Source organism: Anabrus simplex, chromosome 2 (genome assembly GCF_040414725.1).
Source record: "Anabrus simplex isolate iqAnaSimp1 chromosome 2, ASM4041472v1, whole genome shotgun sequence".
Lineage (NCBI taxonomy): Eukaryota > Metazoa > Arthropoda > Insecta > Orthoptera > Tettigoniidae > Anabrus > Anabrus simplex.
Window position 1 is genome coordinate 58,746,622 of NC_090266.1, and position 17,022 is coordinate 58,763,643.

General features: G+C 40.4%; 1 protein-coding gene across 1 annotated transcript in view; it reads left to right on the top strand.

The window, feature by feature from the left end:
* Window positions 1–17,022, top strand: part of Sptz (Spastizin) — a 713,541-nt gene that overhangs the window by 231,380 nt on the left and 465,139 nt on the right. The window contains exon 13 of the mRNA XM_067139843.2: window positions 13,995–14,189. Coding sequence (XP_066995944.2) covers window positions 13,995–14,189 — 195 coding nt within the window. The remainder of the gene's footprint in view (window positions 1–13,994; window positions 14,190–17,022) is intronic.

Genomic DNA, 17,022 nt, shown 5'->3' on the forward strand with positions numbered 1-17,022 from the left:
CGTGACAATGTCCTCCTGGTGTTCATACCGTTCATCATTATGGCGGATACTGTAAATGCTTCCTTCCTTGGTCCTAATATCCTCCTCAGGAACTTCCTCTCTTTTAACTCCAGCTTTCTACAGTAAGTGGGCCCACCCTGGCTATTACAAGGCACTCAGAAGCATACAGGACAGATAGTTTGACAACTGAGTTGTAGTGTCTTGAGTTTGAGGTTCCTGGAGAGGCACTTTGATGAATAGATACTACGACAGGAGTGATAAGCCCTTTCAAATTTGGTGCATCTGGCATCTATGGCTAGGTTCTCACTTTGATTCGCAGAGATCCATTCTCCCAAGTACTTAACTGCAGGTACTTTTCGTATGGTAGTGTCTGTGAGAGGAATTGTAGAAGGGGCCTCCTTGATATTGGTCACAAATTCAGTCTTTTGCATGCTGATCTTCAGACCAGTCTTAACTGCTATACTATAAAGACTCTGTAAATTGCAGGTAGCCTCCTCTATATTGTTCGCCACTAGAATGAGGTCATCAGCAAAGGCTAGGGATGGGACAATGAGGTTGTCTCTCTTCCAGTGGTAAGTGTAACGAAGATTAATTCCACTAGTGAACAACTCTAATTTTAGCAACTCGCACACTTCTTTGTCTTATTTCACAGACTTCAACATGCATCACATAGCAGTTTCATTTACACCTACCGAGCTCGATAGCTGCAGTCGCTTAATTGCGGCCAGTATCCAGTAATCGGGAGATAGTGGGTTCGAACCCCACTGTTGGCAGCCCTGAAGATGGTTTTCCGTGGTTTCCCATTTTCACACCAGGCAAATGCCAGGGCTGTACCTTAATTAAGGCCACGTCCGCTTCCTTCCACTTCCTAGGCCTTTCCTATCCCATCGTCGCCATAAGACATATCTGTGTCGGTGCGACATTAAAAAAAAGCATTTATACCTAAGAATCTAGTTGAACTCCTCTTCAGACTTACATGGTGATAACTTCACAAGCTTCACGACCCAGGCAGCATACTGGAATATTTAAAGAGAAGATGGAATAACTTGTCACATGAATGAGACTTGATCAAGCATCCACCACTAGCTATGCTTGCTATCTAACCAACATTTTCACTTTGAATATTGTTAATAAAGACTCTCATTTTAAGCAAGAAAAGATTTTAATCTATAGAAGATTTTAACTAATCTGCAAATTATTTTAAGCTGAGTATATTGATTCTTGTATATACTGAAAAATCTGTAGCAAATATTTCGACTCCTATTTGACTTCAATTGTCAACCTATTGAAATGAAAATCCACAGCCTGTTTCCAGTTATTCGACCGGGTCAGGAATGGAATGAATGAAGCCCCCATCTAGCGGCGAGGATAGGAATTGTGCCGGCTGCCGAAGCCTGTCGCACCCCTCTGGGCAATGATTAATGAATGAAGGATGAAATTAAATATTTTTGGTGAGTGTTGCGGGAATAAAAATATGGCAGGGAAAACTGGAGTACCCGGAGAAAAACCTGTCCTGCCTCTGCTTTGTCCAGCACAAATCTCACACGGAGTGACCAGGATTTGAACCACGGAACCCAGCGGTGAGAGGCCGGCACACTGCTACCTGAGCCACGGAGGCTCTCTGTCAACCTTTTATCAATATTATGTGCGTCTCTAATAGATAGGAACGTAATATGATATCCCATTTAAAAAAATTATGACAAGATTAACCAATTCAATCCAAATTGTGACCATAATGTTTTTATACATCATTGTAAATTATTGTAAACAACTAGTTTTTAAGGGATAATTTTAATATAACATCCATTTCAGTATAGAATTTTTGGCTGATGATGCCTGCTATGACAGGTGAAACATGTACCCCCATAACAACCTTAATAGAATGATTATATTATAGTCATAAAGACTGTAAAGTATTGAATAGGTGGTTTTCAGTAAATTAATTGTAAATTTTAATATACTGAAATTTCAGTACGGTCTAATATTGAAATTAATCACTTGCAATCTTGTGATATACTGCAAACCCAGTACCAAATTGTGGGAGTGTCTTGATAAGTATTTCACCAGGTTTCCCCGGACTCTGTTGTATCCTCATTGGTAAACCGAGTCTCTTGTAGTGCTGCTATCATAACTTGTACTTTTCCAGCACGTCAAGTGTTTGTTTGAGCTTACCTACCATCAGTAGGGAATTAATGTTTAATGTAGCCAAGTACTGGATGTTCCACTTTGGTTGTCGTTTAACAGACTTAGATAGAAGTGGGAAGCATGAAGGTGCAGGTTCCCTAGAATCCGATGACCTGCTTGCCCCAGACTGTGTGGAGGTGGATTGTTTACTACTTGGGGTACATTTCTGAATATTTGTTGTCTCCGTGTTTCGAGTATTACGAGAGTCGTAATGGTGGTTACCTAAAACGTAACTGTTTCTTAATTATCATGGTTATCAGCCTTGAAGCCACCAGCACTGATCGGCTCACCGACCCAGTTTCACGCTGGGATTGGTTATCCAACCTTCCACTGTGTTGCTCGGTTTAACAGGGACACCTCTTGTAGGTTACATGCTGGAGTTGGAGTGAAAGAAGCTAAGTTGGGTTCTCTTGCTGAACCCAATATGTTACAGTTGCAGATGACAAGCAGTGATGCATTTCACTCCCATTTGCCCAGAGCCATGTGATGATAAAACCCACATGGACTCCTCCCAGGTTAATTCCTGGGACCATTATTTTGTTTCATTTATTTATTTATTTCCTCTTTTCCAAATTGGTCATCTGTGGATTGCATAGAACTTAAGATTTCTTGGCTTTTCATTTCTTCTCTTCCCAAAACCTCTCATTCATTCACTTCTCATCTTTCTCTCATCTTTGGAAATGGTCCGTTCGGGCCTTGGGTTTAGTGGTTTCTCTTCAAATGATTTTAGACTGTGGACTCTTCTTCCGAACCCTCCTCTAATGTGGATCATACATACATACATACATACATATTTTATCATTAAAGACTGGTATGCCTTTCAGCATTCAGTCTGCAAGCCTCTGTGAATTTACTAAACATCGCCACAATCCTCTATTTGCATCTAGAGCTGTGGCCTCATTTAGTTCTATACCTCATATCTTTAAATCGTTAGAAACTGAGTCTAACCATCATCGTCTTGGTCTCCCTCTACTTCTCTTACCCTTCATAACAGAGTCCATTATTCAACCTATCCTCCACTCCTCCATTCGCCTCAGGTGACCCCACCACCGAAGTCGGTTTATGCGTACAGCTTCATCCATTGAATTCATTCCTAAATTAGCCTTTATCTCCTCATTCCAAGTACCCTCCTGCCATTGTTCCCACCTGTTTGTACCAGCAATCATTCTCTCTGCTTTCATGTCTGTTACTTCTAATTTATGAATAAAATATCCTGAGTCCACCCAGCTTTTGCTCCCGTAAAGCAAAGTTGGTCTGAAAATAGACCGATGTAAAGATAGTTTCGTCTGGGAGCTGACTTCCTTCTTACAGAATACTGTTGATCACAACTGTGAGCTCACTGCATTAGCTTTCCTACACTTTGATTCAATCTCATTTACTATATTACCATCCTGAGAGAACACACAACCTAACTACTTGAAATTATCGACTTGTTCTATCTTTGTATCACCAATCTGACTTTAAATTCTGTTGAATTTCTTACCTACTGACATAAATTTAGTCTTTGAAAGGCTAATTTTCATACCATACTCATTGCACCTATTTTCAAGTTCCAAGATATTAGACTGCAGGCTTTCAGCAAAATCTGCCATTAAGACCAAGTCGTCAGCATAGGCTAGACTGCTTACTACATTTCCACCTAACTGAATCCCTCCCTGCCATTTTATACCTTTCAGCAGATGATCCATGTAAACTACGAACAGCAAAGGTGAAAAATTACAGCCTTGTCTAACTCATGTAAGTACCCTGAACCAAGAACTCATTCTACCATCAATTCTCACTGAAACCCAATTGTCAACATAAATGCCTTTGATTGATTTTAATAATCTACCTTTAATTCCATAGTCTCCCAGTATGGCGAACATTTTTTCCCTCGGTACCCTCTCATATGCTTTCTCTAGATCTACGAAACATAAACACAACTACCTATTCCTCTCGTAGCATTTTTCATTTACCTGGCGCATACTGAAAATTTGATCCTGACAGCCCCTCTGTGGTCTGAAACCACACTGGTTTTCATCCAACTTCGTCTCGACGACTGATCGCACCCTCCGTTCCAAGATGCTAGTAAATACTTTGCCCGGAATACTAATCAATGAGTTGTTGCAATCCTTCTTGTTCCCTTGCTTATAGATAGGTGCAGTTACTGCTTTTGTCCAATCTGAAGGTACTTTTCCAACACTCCATGCCAATCTTACTACTCTATGAAGCCATTTCTTCCCTGCTTTCCCACTATACTTCACCATCTCAGGTCTGATTTCACCTATTCCTGCTGCTTTATGACAATGGAGTTTATTTACCATCCTTTCTACTTCCTCAAGCGTATATTCATCGTCATCATTTTCCTCCTTTCCATGAGCTTTGCTGTTCGCAACACCACCAGGAAGATCTCCTTTTACGTTGAGAAGATGTTCAAAATATTCCCTCCACCTCTCCAGAGATTCACTGGGATCTATTATGAGTTCACCTGAATTACTCAAAACACTGTTCATTTCCTTTTTTCCTCCCTTCCTAAGATTCTTTATTACTGTCCAGAAAGGTTTCGCTGCTGCTTGACCTAGCCTTTCCAGGTTATTACCAAAATCTTTCCACGGCTTCTTTTTGGATTCAACAACTATTTGTTTCACTTGATTTCGTTCATCTAAGTACAAATCCCTGTCTGCCTTGGCCCTTGTTTGGAGCCATTTGTGATAAACCTTCTTTTTATGTTTACAAGCTGCTTTCACTTCATCATTCCACCAAGATGTTTGCCTTTGCCCATCTTTACACACAGTTGTTAATAGGCATTCCCTTGCTGTTTCTACTACAGCATCCCTGTATGCCACCCATTCTCTTTCTATATCTTGAACCTGCTTACTGTCCACTGTTCGAAACTTCTCACTGATCATATCCATGTACTACTGTCTAATTTCCTTGTCGTGGAGATTTTCTACCCTTATTCGTTTGCAGACAGATTGCACTTCGTCTACCGTAGGCCTAGAGATACTTAGTTCACTACAGATCAGATAATGGTCTGTATCATCGAAAAATCCCCGGAAAACTAGTACATTCCTAACAGATTTCCTGAATTCGATGTCAGTTAAGATACAGTATAGTCTATTATGGATCTGGTACCCCTAGCCTCCCATGTGTAGCGGTGAATAGCCTTATGCGTGAAGAATGTATTCATAACTGCTAAACCCGTACTAGCACAGAAGTCCAGCAAACGCTTCCCATTCCCATTAGCTTCATATCTTCCCCACATTTACCAATTACCCTTTCGTATCCTTCAGTTCTATTTCCAACTCTCGCATTGAAATCGCCCATTAGCACTATTCTATCCTTGCTGTTGACCCTGACCACGATGTCACTCAGTGCTTCATAAAACTTGTCATCTTCGTCCTCATCTGCACCCTCACGTGGTGAATACACTGAGACAATTCTCGTCCTAATTCCTCCAACTGCCAAATCTACCCACATCATTTGCTCATTTACGTGCCTAACAGAAACTGTTATGTGCAACTTACTCCTAGTACATCCAGATGCATCCTCTTTGCTGACTCAGCCAGTTCTACTTTCTTTCTTCCATAAGCGCCATTTATATTGATAGCTCCCCGTCGAATTCCATTTTGTTCGCCAAGTTGTTTCCAAGAAGTCCCTCGCCTGTGAAATGGGAGTGGGACTCCATTACTCCCATAGGTCCGATTCTTGCTTAAAATGTTCTGAGCTTGTTAAATTCGTGAAGCAGGATGCTACCCTATTTACACATAGTCCAAATGAGGATCTCTCCTCTAACGGGTTTTGGACCACTGGTGGATTGAATAGTCCTAGCCGGCTGAGCACAAGGAGGGGCCATGACTCAGAATATGTCCGAGATGCCCACTCCCATTCCATTGCAACTGGTATCCTGACTCTCAGGACCACTTAGTAGGCCACTCAGCCGTTGCCCATGGTTCACGAACTAGGACGTGACTAGAGTAACCCACACCATGAACCATCATCTGCAGTGAAATTTCAACTTCTGCATTCTTCTTGACCTCTTCTACCCACTTGGAGGTGGCCTTTAACCCCATGAGGTATTTGAAGATCCTGTTGGTCAGCCGTTTGGAATTCATTCTTACTAGGTGTCCGTAGAATTTCAGCCTTTGTTTCCGCATCATATCCTTGATCTTGTTAGTGTATTTTTTGAGCTCCTCATTTCTCTTTTTCTTCCAAGTCCCATCAGTAATCTTCTGTGATCCCAGAATTTTCCTCAGAATCTTCCTTTCCGTCTTTTTGGGTTCATGCAACTCCACCTTTTTATTTATTTAAAATCAGGCACTCTGAAGCGTACAGTCCTTCTGGTTTTTTTACTGAGTTATAATGACGGATTTTGGCCTTGTAGGACATTGCCCATTTGTTATACCTGTTTGTTTGTTTGTTTGTTTGTTTGTTTGTTTGTTTGTTTGTTTGTTTGTTTGTTTTCCTTTAAAGCAACTAGCACCATGACTACCACCACAATATAGTGTATGTCCTTAAAGGCAGAGGTTCACTTCCTGCTCTGCTAGAGATTTCAGGTTGACATGGGTGCAGGTGTTCATTTGAAAAGGTACAAGCAGCTCACTTCCTGGGAGTTATACTTCAAACGATTTCAACTGATTGGGGAATTTACTTTATAAGACAGATTTTTCTGTTTATATTGAAAGACTCATAGCGGGGACTTCCAAGAGTCCCACTGACCACTTAAGTTATGCAACCAACAATCAGGAAGGAGATTTATTTGCTGATCATATTGGTTATGTATAATAGAAAGGGAACAACAAAATGTATGAATTTTCATCTACATCAAGAAGCTAGCAAGGAGGATAGGGCCTTACCCAAAACATAATAATGAGTTAATATAAGTAATGGAAAGGAACAAAAAAGTGCAAATTAAGTCATATATGGAAAGACAGAGCATTTAAAGGAACGCGTAATAGTAAAAACATAACAACCGAGCGAGTTGGCTGGGTGGTTACGGTCATGACTGTGAACTTCCATTTGGGAGATGGTAGGTTCAAATCCCCCGTTGGTAGCCCAGAAAATTATTGTCTGTGGTTTCCAATTTTCATGCCAGGCAAGTGGTGGTGCTGTTACATAATTAAGGCCACAGCTGCTATCTTCGCAGTAATAGCCCTTTCCCTTCCTTGCGTCACTAAAATCCTTTGCTATGTTAATGCGACATTAAACACTAGCAAAAAATGGAAAAGGGAAAAAAGGATTACGTCAGGTCAATGTGGAAGAGTTAGAAATAGAAATAAGACATGATAGGACGAGGACATTCTCCATGGCTTTGTATTCTGCAGTCTTCAAATCCCTTTTTCCATTACTTCCTCTCCCCTCACTGATTTCTGCGACCACCGCAGTACCTGCAAAACGCCTAACATACATCTTTCTGTCCCCATTCACACCACTCACCATCAAACCATGTTTGATGATTGTTTCAAAGTTCAAGTCCTCCAAAATTTATCTCGAACTTCCCACCCTCTCACCCTTAGAAATGGCCTTCACTTGAACCGCAATGGTACATAAAAGTTACGGTTCTTTTTTAAGAGTTATAGGGAGGTAAATTCAGGGAAATGGGGTGGACTAGCGAACCATATCGTCATATGCTCCAGTTAATGAATATTTGATTATGTGTAGCAGTGCGAGTTTATTTATTAAAGCGTCATCGCATGGGAGTTAGACAAGGGATGGAAGAGAGAAAGGGCCGCACCTGTGTCAGAGTCAAGCCGGTATCGAACTTGCAGAAACGTTTATTTCAAGTTTGAAAGGAGCTGTTGAGCGAGAGCAGTTGCGTAGCTCCCTTGTACTCGAGTTCAAATTCAACTGACTGAGAGCTGGAGGGGAGGATATTTGAAGATTGGGATCCACCAGACAATGAAACCAGGTTGACCAACCTCATCTCCGCAGGAGTGGGATCATTTGAATATAAGAGGAGAAGTCCGTCACTGTCCCATAATTCCATAGTTTTGACCTATTCAGTAATCGAGATTAGAATTACTATCTACCTGAGTTTGAGTATATTGACTACTTGTGTTCTATTGGGTATAATATGCATTTTAACGGAAAGTTGTTTGAACTTGTGTGGTACCGGGTGAGTTGGCCGTGTGGTTAGGGGCGCGCAGCTGTGAGCTTGCATCCGGGAGATAGTGGGTTCGAACCCCACTGTCGGCAGCCCTGAAGATGGTTTTCCGTGGTTTCCCATTTTCACACCAGGCAGATGCTGGGGCTGTACCTTAATTAAGGCCACGGCCGCTTCCCATTCCTAGGCCTTTCCTATCCCATCGTCACCATAAGACCTATCTGTGTCAGTGCGATGTAAAGCAAATACCAAACTTGTGTGGCTGTTGACAGAGACATGCCATTATTCGATGGGGAGTCCCCTTTGCAACGGTTTTCTGCGAGGCTTTAAAGGAGCAAGTGGTGGGGCAACTGCTCTTATTCGATTTCCATCATTCACATTCGCTGAGTCACTGCTAATTCGTTTGCAAGTCACTTGGGATGCTTTCTCAGATGATGTATTTTGAACTTAGTTGCACGCTAGAAGCAAGCTCTTTCTTTGTGACTGTGTAAACTCAACTGCGCACTGCATATGCAGTACAAACTGTTTAAAACGTTTGTGTGTAAAGGTATATTTGTAATGGCGATGACGCCAGGGTGCGGGCTGGTGTACAATTTTAATATTGCTAGACAATAAACTGTGAGAACGGCACTCGATATCGCCGAGGGAAATCACGCATGTATATGTAAATTCAGTGATTAGCAATAAACATTCAGGTTGCGTTCGTGGATTGTGAAACTACATGTGCGTTCCGTAATCAAAGTGCTGCTAAGAAGGGCAGATTCTGCCTGGGCATTGTTCCCTAAATTAATGGTGTTTGGATTGGAATAATATATGCGCACAGGCAAGCATTAAAGGCAAAATCCAGTGCACGAGCACGACTAAGTAGTGAAGCAGACGTATCCTAACTCGTCTAAATTGCAGGAGGTTCCTGCATCACAAGGACAGAAATGGCGGTACCTGGAGTCAACAGGATGACTGTTCAACCCCAGGAGTTCACTGTCATGATGGGCTAAGGCCATTATGACATTAGTGGTCATGCGAATGTCGCTGGTGGCTGATGTCGGCGAAAGCTAAGTTTTCTATGTCCAATTGTTAGCATGCCAAAGGTAGATAAGATGCACTAGACAGATCATTTTTCAAGTTGTATGTTTAAAATTAAATGTCAGCCAGAGTGGCACTTGCTTTGCTTTGTTTGAGTAACGTAAATGTTGTTCAGGGCTAAATGCATGCTCTAGCCCATGACAAGTACATATAATTTAGAAAGATGGGACGAAGTGATAAGATAGGATAGTGGTAGGTGTGTTTCATTTCATTTATGTTAATTAGAGTATTCCATTTTATATTTTTGTTTCTTTGTGTGATTTTGATAGGGAGATTTGGGATAGAGTCTTTATTCGGTAAATAGGCTGTATGCCCTCAGCATCATTTTGGGTAAGAATATTTTAATATCAGTAGAGCAGGATGTATTTTTTCTCTATGCACGTAGCGTGACTTTTCAGATACGATTGCGATATGTGCGGTAAAGCTGCATACGACGTTGATTAAGATAGGGTCTTTAAATATGCAAGGAAGGCAAGTTCTGGAATGTGAAGGGTCGAACTGAGGAGATATCAGTTAAGGAGGCCAGAGGTGCCCATGTATTAGTGACATGAAAGGTCGAACCATGGAGATGGAGATGTTAGTTGCGAGGCCACAGGTGCCCATGTATTAATGAAGTGAAGGGTTGAACCCTGGAGATGTTAATTGAGAGGCTAGAGTTGCCCATGAATGGCTAATGAAGCCGTATATATGCAAGATAGGCATGAAGCTGTATTTATCTGCTGAGAGCAGAGTTATGTGTTAATATAGCCAGTTTGTGTATTCGCAAAATGAAAGCTGTGGCTGTAGCTGTTTGTTGAAAGAGAGGTTTTGTGTCTCGAGTTGAAGAAAGATCGGCTTAGACCCGACAATTTATCTCCCATAGCAGGTAGCCGAACACAGCCAACAGAGCTGTGGACCCTTCAAGTTAAAGTAGTTTCGAGGCTAGACCGCAAACTTCCGTGAACCTTGCATTCTTTTGCCAACCAGTTTGATGTTTCTAGGTCACAGCTGATCGTCTGACCCACGTGGGGAGTGAGAGAGATGGACTGCTACATTGTGTCTTGCTGAAGACACAAATCCAACGCCTATATTTATCGGAATAATATCCTGACAATCTCCATCAAGAAATGTATATATTTCTGTGTATATTCATTGTCCTGTGTTTGCGTGTCTTATTATGTTACTCTGCATTGATTAAGGTGTTTTAGCTCAAAATCTAATTCTTGGCTTGCCGGTTTATGTACCGGTCAGTTTGCATATGGGGCGGTCCCATAAGTAGAATCAGTGCTTATTGGTGAGATGGTTAGGAATAGCCTGAAATAGTTGTTTATGTTTGTGTCCGATGTCATCGGAGTGTATATATGTAAAGTTGGATCACGCGCTAGTGTATTGTTTCTTACCGAGGCAGCATACAGACGATTTAATTACGGCACCCTATGGGCACGGACATAGGAAGTTTGGCCAAGTGGACACACCATCTCATTGTAGCGATAACCCAAGATTTCCAATGTATTAAAGTTCCGAATTTTATTTTCCATGTCATCACCCGATTGTTTGATATCAATATTGTTTTACAGATATATTTTTGCTCATGTGCGTGACACATTTTAATGACCGATTTAGGGTTGATTTTATTTATTTACTTGGTTTATTATATTTTAGTGTGAATTAAATCTGTCTTTAGTAAAATAAATCCATCTTAGCACTTAATCTTCTTTCTTATTCACAAGATGTAATGTAGTCGTAATACTGTCCATATACTTTTTAGTATAAGATATTTAGAGTTTTTTCACGTCGCCTTTTTTTTCCGAATGTAACCACGTGCTCGTACTCCTGAGACTAGCCAAATGTAGGATGGGTACGGTGCACTAGGGAGCGATGATAACAGTATAGGAAGCAGGAATTCAAGTAAGGATGGCATAAAATTGGTAGAGTTAAGAAGTATTGTAAAGCAAACTGAGCAAGTTGGCTGCATGGTTAGGGTCACGTAGCTGTGACCTTTCATTCCGGAGGTGGTGGGTTCGAATCCCATTGTCAGCAGCCCTGAAGATGGTTTTTCATGGTTTCTCATTTCCACACCAGGCAAATGCTGCTGTGCCTTAATTAAGGCCATGGCCACTACCTTCCCAATCCTAGCCCTTCTCTTCGCACCGCTTAAAACCTTCAATGCATTTGTTCTAAATCAAACCGCTAGCAAAATAAAAAAAAATAAAAAATACGAGATATTGTCATAGAAATTGAATCATGGCTAAGAAGCCATATTATTGACGTGGAAATTTTCTCACGGAGCTGGAGTGTTTATCATAGAGACAGCTTATAATGGTATGAGGGGCAGTATTTGTACCGGTGAAAGAAGAATTTTTAAGCTTTGAAAAAGTTAAGGATGAGAAACATGAAATTCCAGGTGTAAGAGTTATCTCTAAAGATAATAGGCAGCTAGATGTTTTTGGTAAGGCCACGGCCACTTTCTTCCAACTCCTAGGCCTTTCCTATCCCATCACCATAAGACCTACCTGTGTCAGTGTGACGTAAAACCACTAGCAAAAAAGGAAAATATGTTTTTGGGGTGTACAGACCTGTTGAAGCTGGCGCTGATGCTGATGCGGAATTATTTGATAAGACAATCATCTGTGGGGGATGAGCTCTATAGAGAAACTGAACTGATGGATGGTATAAGTAATCATGAAGCTGTTTAAAATTTAAAAATAAATGTGATAAAAAGGAATGTTGTAAAAGTAGGACCCTTAGATTGATAAGGGAGGCATTGGTAAATGTTTAAAAAGCAGTTATCATCATTGAAAAATGATAATAAAATGTAAACAGCCTATGGGGATAAAAAGCAATTGTTGAAGATTGTGAAAACAGGTATGTACCTTTAAAAGTGGTAATGCATGGTAAGGAACCATTGTATTATAGCAGGGAAATAGAGAGAATAAGTAGGAGTTGCAGATTAGAAAGATATAGAGTAAGGAATGGTTACAGGAGTAGGGTGAGATTGAAGGAACTTACTAGGGAACTGAATTTAGCAAAAAAAGTCAGCTAAGGATTACAAAATAGCAAACATAATTGATAACCATATGAATTTTAAGGATCTATGGAAGGATGTGAATAGATAATTTTAACGCAGAAACAGTTTCCGGGAAGGACATGCCAGGGATCATTAATGAATAGGGGAGTGTTACGTGAGGGCTAACATAAGACAGAAGCATTCAGTCAGTAGTATGTAAAGGTAGTTGAATATAATGTTCAGATGAAGGAGGCTAATAATACTGACAAATTACTGAAATTTACCTGTGATAATAGAAGTAGAGACATTTACAAAAAGATACAAAAGTTGAAAGATAGAAAAGGAGCTGGGATTGATAAGATTTCTGGGGATATATTAAAGGCAATCGGTTGGGAGACAGTGCCATAGCTGAAATAGTTATTTGATTACTGTTTGCTTGAAGGAGTGATACCAAATGAACGCAGAGTTGCAGTAGTAACCCCGGGGTACATGGGAAAGGATGATACACATAAAACGGGTAATTACAGGGCAGTCATCTTGACATGTTGTTTGTAAGCTTCAAATCCCAGTTGATCTTGGGTCAAGATTTTCATCTCAAGAATCACGTGGCATCAGGAAGGGCATCTGGTCTTAAATTACTGGCCAAAACCAAAATGTACCTTGTTGGCTCCAGCGACTCCAGAAATAACTGGGATAAGGTGAAGAAAGTTTCAGCGGACCCTCCTCAAATCGCGGGACAAACGCTAAGAAGTTGTTGATTCATGTTCCTGTCTGTCTGCCTGGCTGTCTGTCTGTAAATGATTTGATAAATGTAGGTCCTTGCCACACCTCTTCTCTCTCCTACCCCACTAAAAGGCACGTGTGTGTGTGTGTGTGTGTGTGTGTGTGTGTGTGTGTGTGTGTGTGTGTGTGTGTGTGTGTGTGTGTGTGTGTGTGTGTGTGTGTGTGTGTGTGTGTGTGTGTGTGTGTGTGTGTGTGTGTGTGTGTGTGTGTGTGTGTGTGTGTGTGTGTGTGTGTGTGTGTGTGTGTGTGTGTGTGTGTGTGTGTGTGTGTGACTCCCCCCCTCCCCCATATTGACTTATTATTGTGCTAGTTCGCCTGCTCATCGCTCCATGAACTACTTCTATTTTACTGTGATACTCATTCATCTGGTAAAATATGCCTATACTTATATGTCTCGTATTATCTTGACTCTGTGTTAAGACCCTTTATGACGTCTAGGAATCATGATGCTCTGCCGAAGTTGTTTAAAATATAACTGTGAAATTTCTGTAATTTATATCTATTATGTATATATATATATATATATATATATATTTATATATTTATTATATATATATTTTTTTTTTTTTTACACTGAATAAACCCAATAGACTGTTACTCATTTTCTGGGTTGTGGAAGCATTAATCTAAACATATGTAGCTGTTAACTTGCATTCAGGAGATAGTGGGTTCGAGCCCCACTGCCAGCAGCTGTGTAGATGGTTTTCCGTTTTTTTTCCATTTTCACACCAGGCAAATACTGGGGCTGTACCTTAATTAAAGCCACACTTGCCTCCTTCCCAGTCTTAGCCCTGTCATGTCCCATCATCGCCATAAGACATCTCTGAGTCAGTGCAACGTAAAACAAGAAATCTAAAGAGAACTTTGGTGTTTCAGATGTGTGATATGGAAGACTCAGCTTTGGCCATTGATGTTTACTTCACTGAGGCTTACCAAATCTTAAGACAGAAGCTTAAGATTTGTGCAGAGGGCAGCAGTGGAGAGATGCAAACTTTGCGGCCTACACGTGAAGGATTGGGAACATACATTTTCCAGCAGAGGAAATTAATTAGTAATGTGCCTTCCCTTCAGGTAAGAATAATTTGATGTATGAAAAACAGTGTTGAATTTTTAATACATGCTGCATTTTGTGGGAAAGACTTTTAAATGTGGTACTGGAATAGGTAAGAGGGGAAATCAAATATTAACAGGATTTTATTTTTTATTTAAATCCATTTATTGAAAAATACAAGGCAATTACAATTTATTTTCCCACACAGTTTCCTGCTTTGGAAATGCATTTGTCCCAGCATATGGGCAGCTTCTTGATGCCCTCATCATAAAAAGAACAGGGTCGTGTCACCAGCCAGTTGTGCACGAAGTCTTCCACACTCTCGTCATCTTCAAATCGTTGCCCTCCTAAAGCTTTTTTAAACGGTCTGAACAAATGGAAATTGCAGGGCGATAAGTCCAGGCTGTAAGGAGGATGATCAAGTGTAGTCCAGTGCCTGTGGCAGACCTCCAAACGTCTCAACTTCAGATTTTTGGTCAAAAGGCGAGGGACTCATCTGGAACACACTTTCCGGAAATGTAGTTCGTTTGTGATGATTGCTTAACAGCTCCCATAACTGATTCCAACTTGTTCTGCAATATTTGATATGGTCGCCCATCGATCGTCGTCAATAATGTCTTTAACCGCACAAATTTTTTCGTCTGTAATGCTGGTCCAAGGACGGCGATCATGTTGCTGATTTTCCACTCGTTCTCATCCTTCCTTGAACTTTTTATGCCAGGCAAATACACGCGTCCTTGACAATGTTTAATCTCCGAACTGTGCAGTCAATCTCTGGCAAGTTTCCGCCGCTGTAACTCCTTCACGAGCAAGAAATTTTATAATTACGCATTGCGCAGTGGAGGGGTGCAGCTGTTGCTCCGACATCATGAGTGTTACTGACGAAATGGCAGGAAATATCTAACAACATGTTCTCCCCACTCCTAAAGGTACCACCTAAGCATAGCAGAATCGCGGACTCAGTCCTACCAACTGCTGATGTTCAGGAGCAAAAGTCCCGTTTATATTTGATCGACCTTCGTAGTTTCTGCAAGGCCTTAATAAATATATCCTGTTCTTTTTTTACGTCATTTTAATTTATGTTTAAGAACCTATCAGAGTTATGCTGATGATGTACAAATGTACCTCCATACATCTCCAAATCTAATACTTTCTGCCATAGACAAAATCAATCAGGATCTAACATCATTTTCTTCTTGGTCTTTGAGATGTGGGCTTAGGTTAAACCCAGCTAAAACGCAAGCCATCATCCTTGGATACCCAAAACTATTCACGAAGGTCAATCGACCAGAGATTCCATCTATAAGGTTGTGTAATACTAACATACCATTCACGTCATCAGTAAAAGTCCTAGGCATTACTTTCGATGATGACATGTCATGGAAAACGCATATCACGAACATCACCCAGAAAATATTCTCTGCATTGCACATGCTGCGCGGGTATAAATACTTATTTCCTGAAAAACTAAAAAAAATGTTGGTAGAAAGTCTGGTTTTCCCTCATTTCGACTATTGTGACGCGATTTATAGAGACGCTCGAGGCAAGTTATTGAGCAGATTACAACGTGGTCAAAATGCTTGTGTGAGATACGTCTGTAACCTACGGTACTATGACCACGTAACTCCTTCATATAACCATCTATCTTGGCCCCGACTAGAGATCCGTCGCACTGTGCATTCCCTATGCCATCTCCATAAAATCCTTCATTCTTCACAACCATTTTACCTTACTTCATATTTCAAATACTTATCCTCTTATCACAGTCTTAACACCAGATCCACTAATAATTCCATCCTTGCTTTACCTACCCACAGAACTGCCATCTATGATAAATCATTCACAGTAATTGCCTGCCGTGAGTGGAACCTCCTTCCCGAAAATATCAGGGGGTTAAGCGCTATTCACACTTTCAAGGAAGCACTTTGGAGACATTTTATGCACCAGTAAGGATCATCTGTAAACTTGATGCTGCTACTTACAACCATTCTATTGTTATGGATGTCCTGGTAGAGAGTCTAAAATTTTTATCCGATTTGTCTTTAAAATCAAATGTTATGTACTGCCTTTTTTTGTTACATGTAGGATATTAGTTTTAAGAATTTATCCCTTTTTATGTCTGATTTATTTAATCTTAATTTAATCTTAACTTAATCTTAATTTATTAATTTAATCTTAATTCATTTCATCTTAATGTAATCTCACCATTCTTGTATTATTATTAATTTAATTTGTATTAGACGTAGTTATTGTAATACAATGCAACATATGTATATTTCAGTTCCTGGTTAGATGGAAGAGAAGGCCTGAAGGCCTTAATCTTGCCAGGTAAAATAAAACATTACTAAACTAAACTAAACTATGTATTTTGAAAACTGAAGGGAGTTTGTGTATAAGAATTGCAGATAGAAGTAAAGGAACCGATTACTTTCTCAAACACAGTATCTTGATTTCATAAAAACTCCCAGGTTTGGACCTTGTTTATATGACACAGATTTCATACCACTGATGCAGTAATACAGTAGAATTTCTTTTTTTTTTTGCTGGGATGGGGGGTAAAGACTGATTCTTTAAATTAGGGGTGATGATTCAGGAAATATTTCATCTCTCGTATTAAGCCGCCTCAGTGGATCAGTGGAAGAATGTCTGATTCATGATCTCTAGTTGATGGGTTTGATCCCGACTGAGATAGCCAATTTTTGAAGAATGGTCAAAAATCTTGGTTCTGCATGTTCTCGTTGGCATGTTAAAGATCTCTGGTGGTGCACTCAGTGTCACCCTGCAAGTTAATACTGACATACATAACATCCAGGAAAATTATGCTTTCATTTCTAGATAGTTGCACAGTAGAAT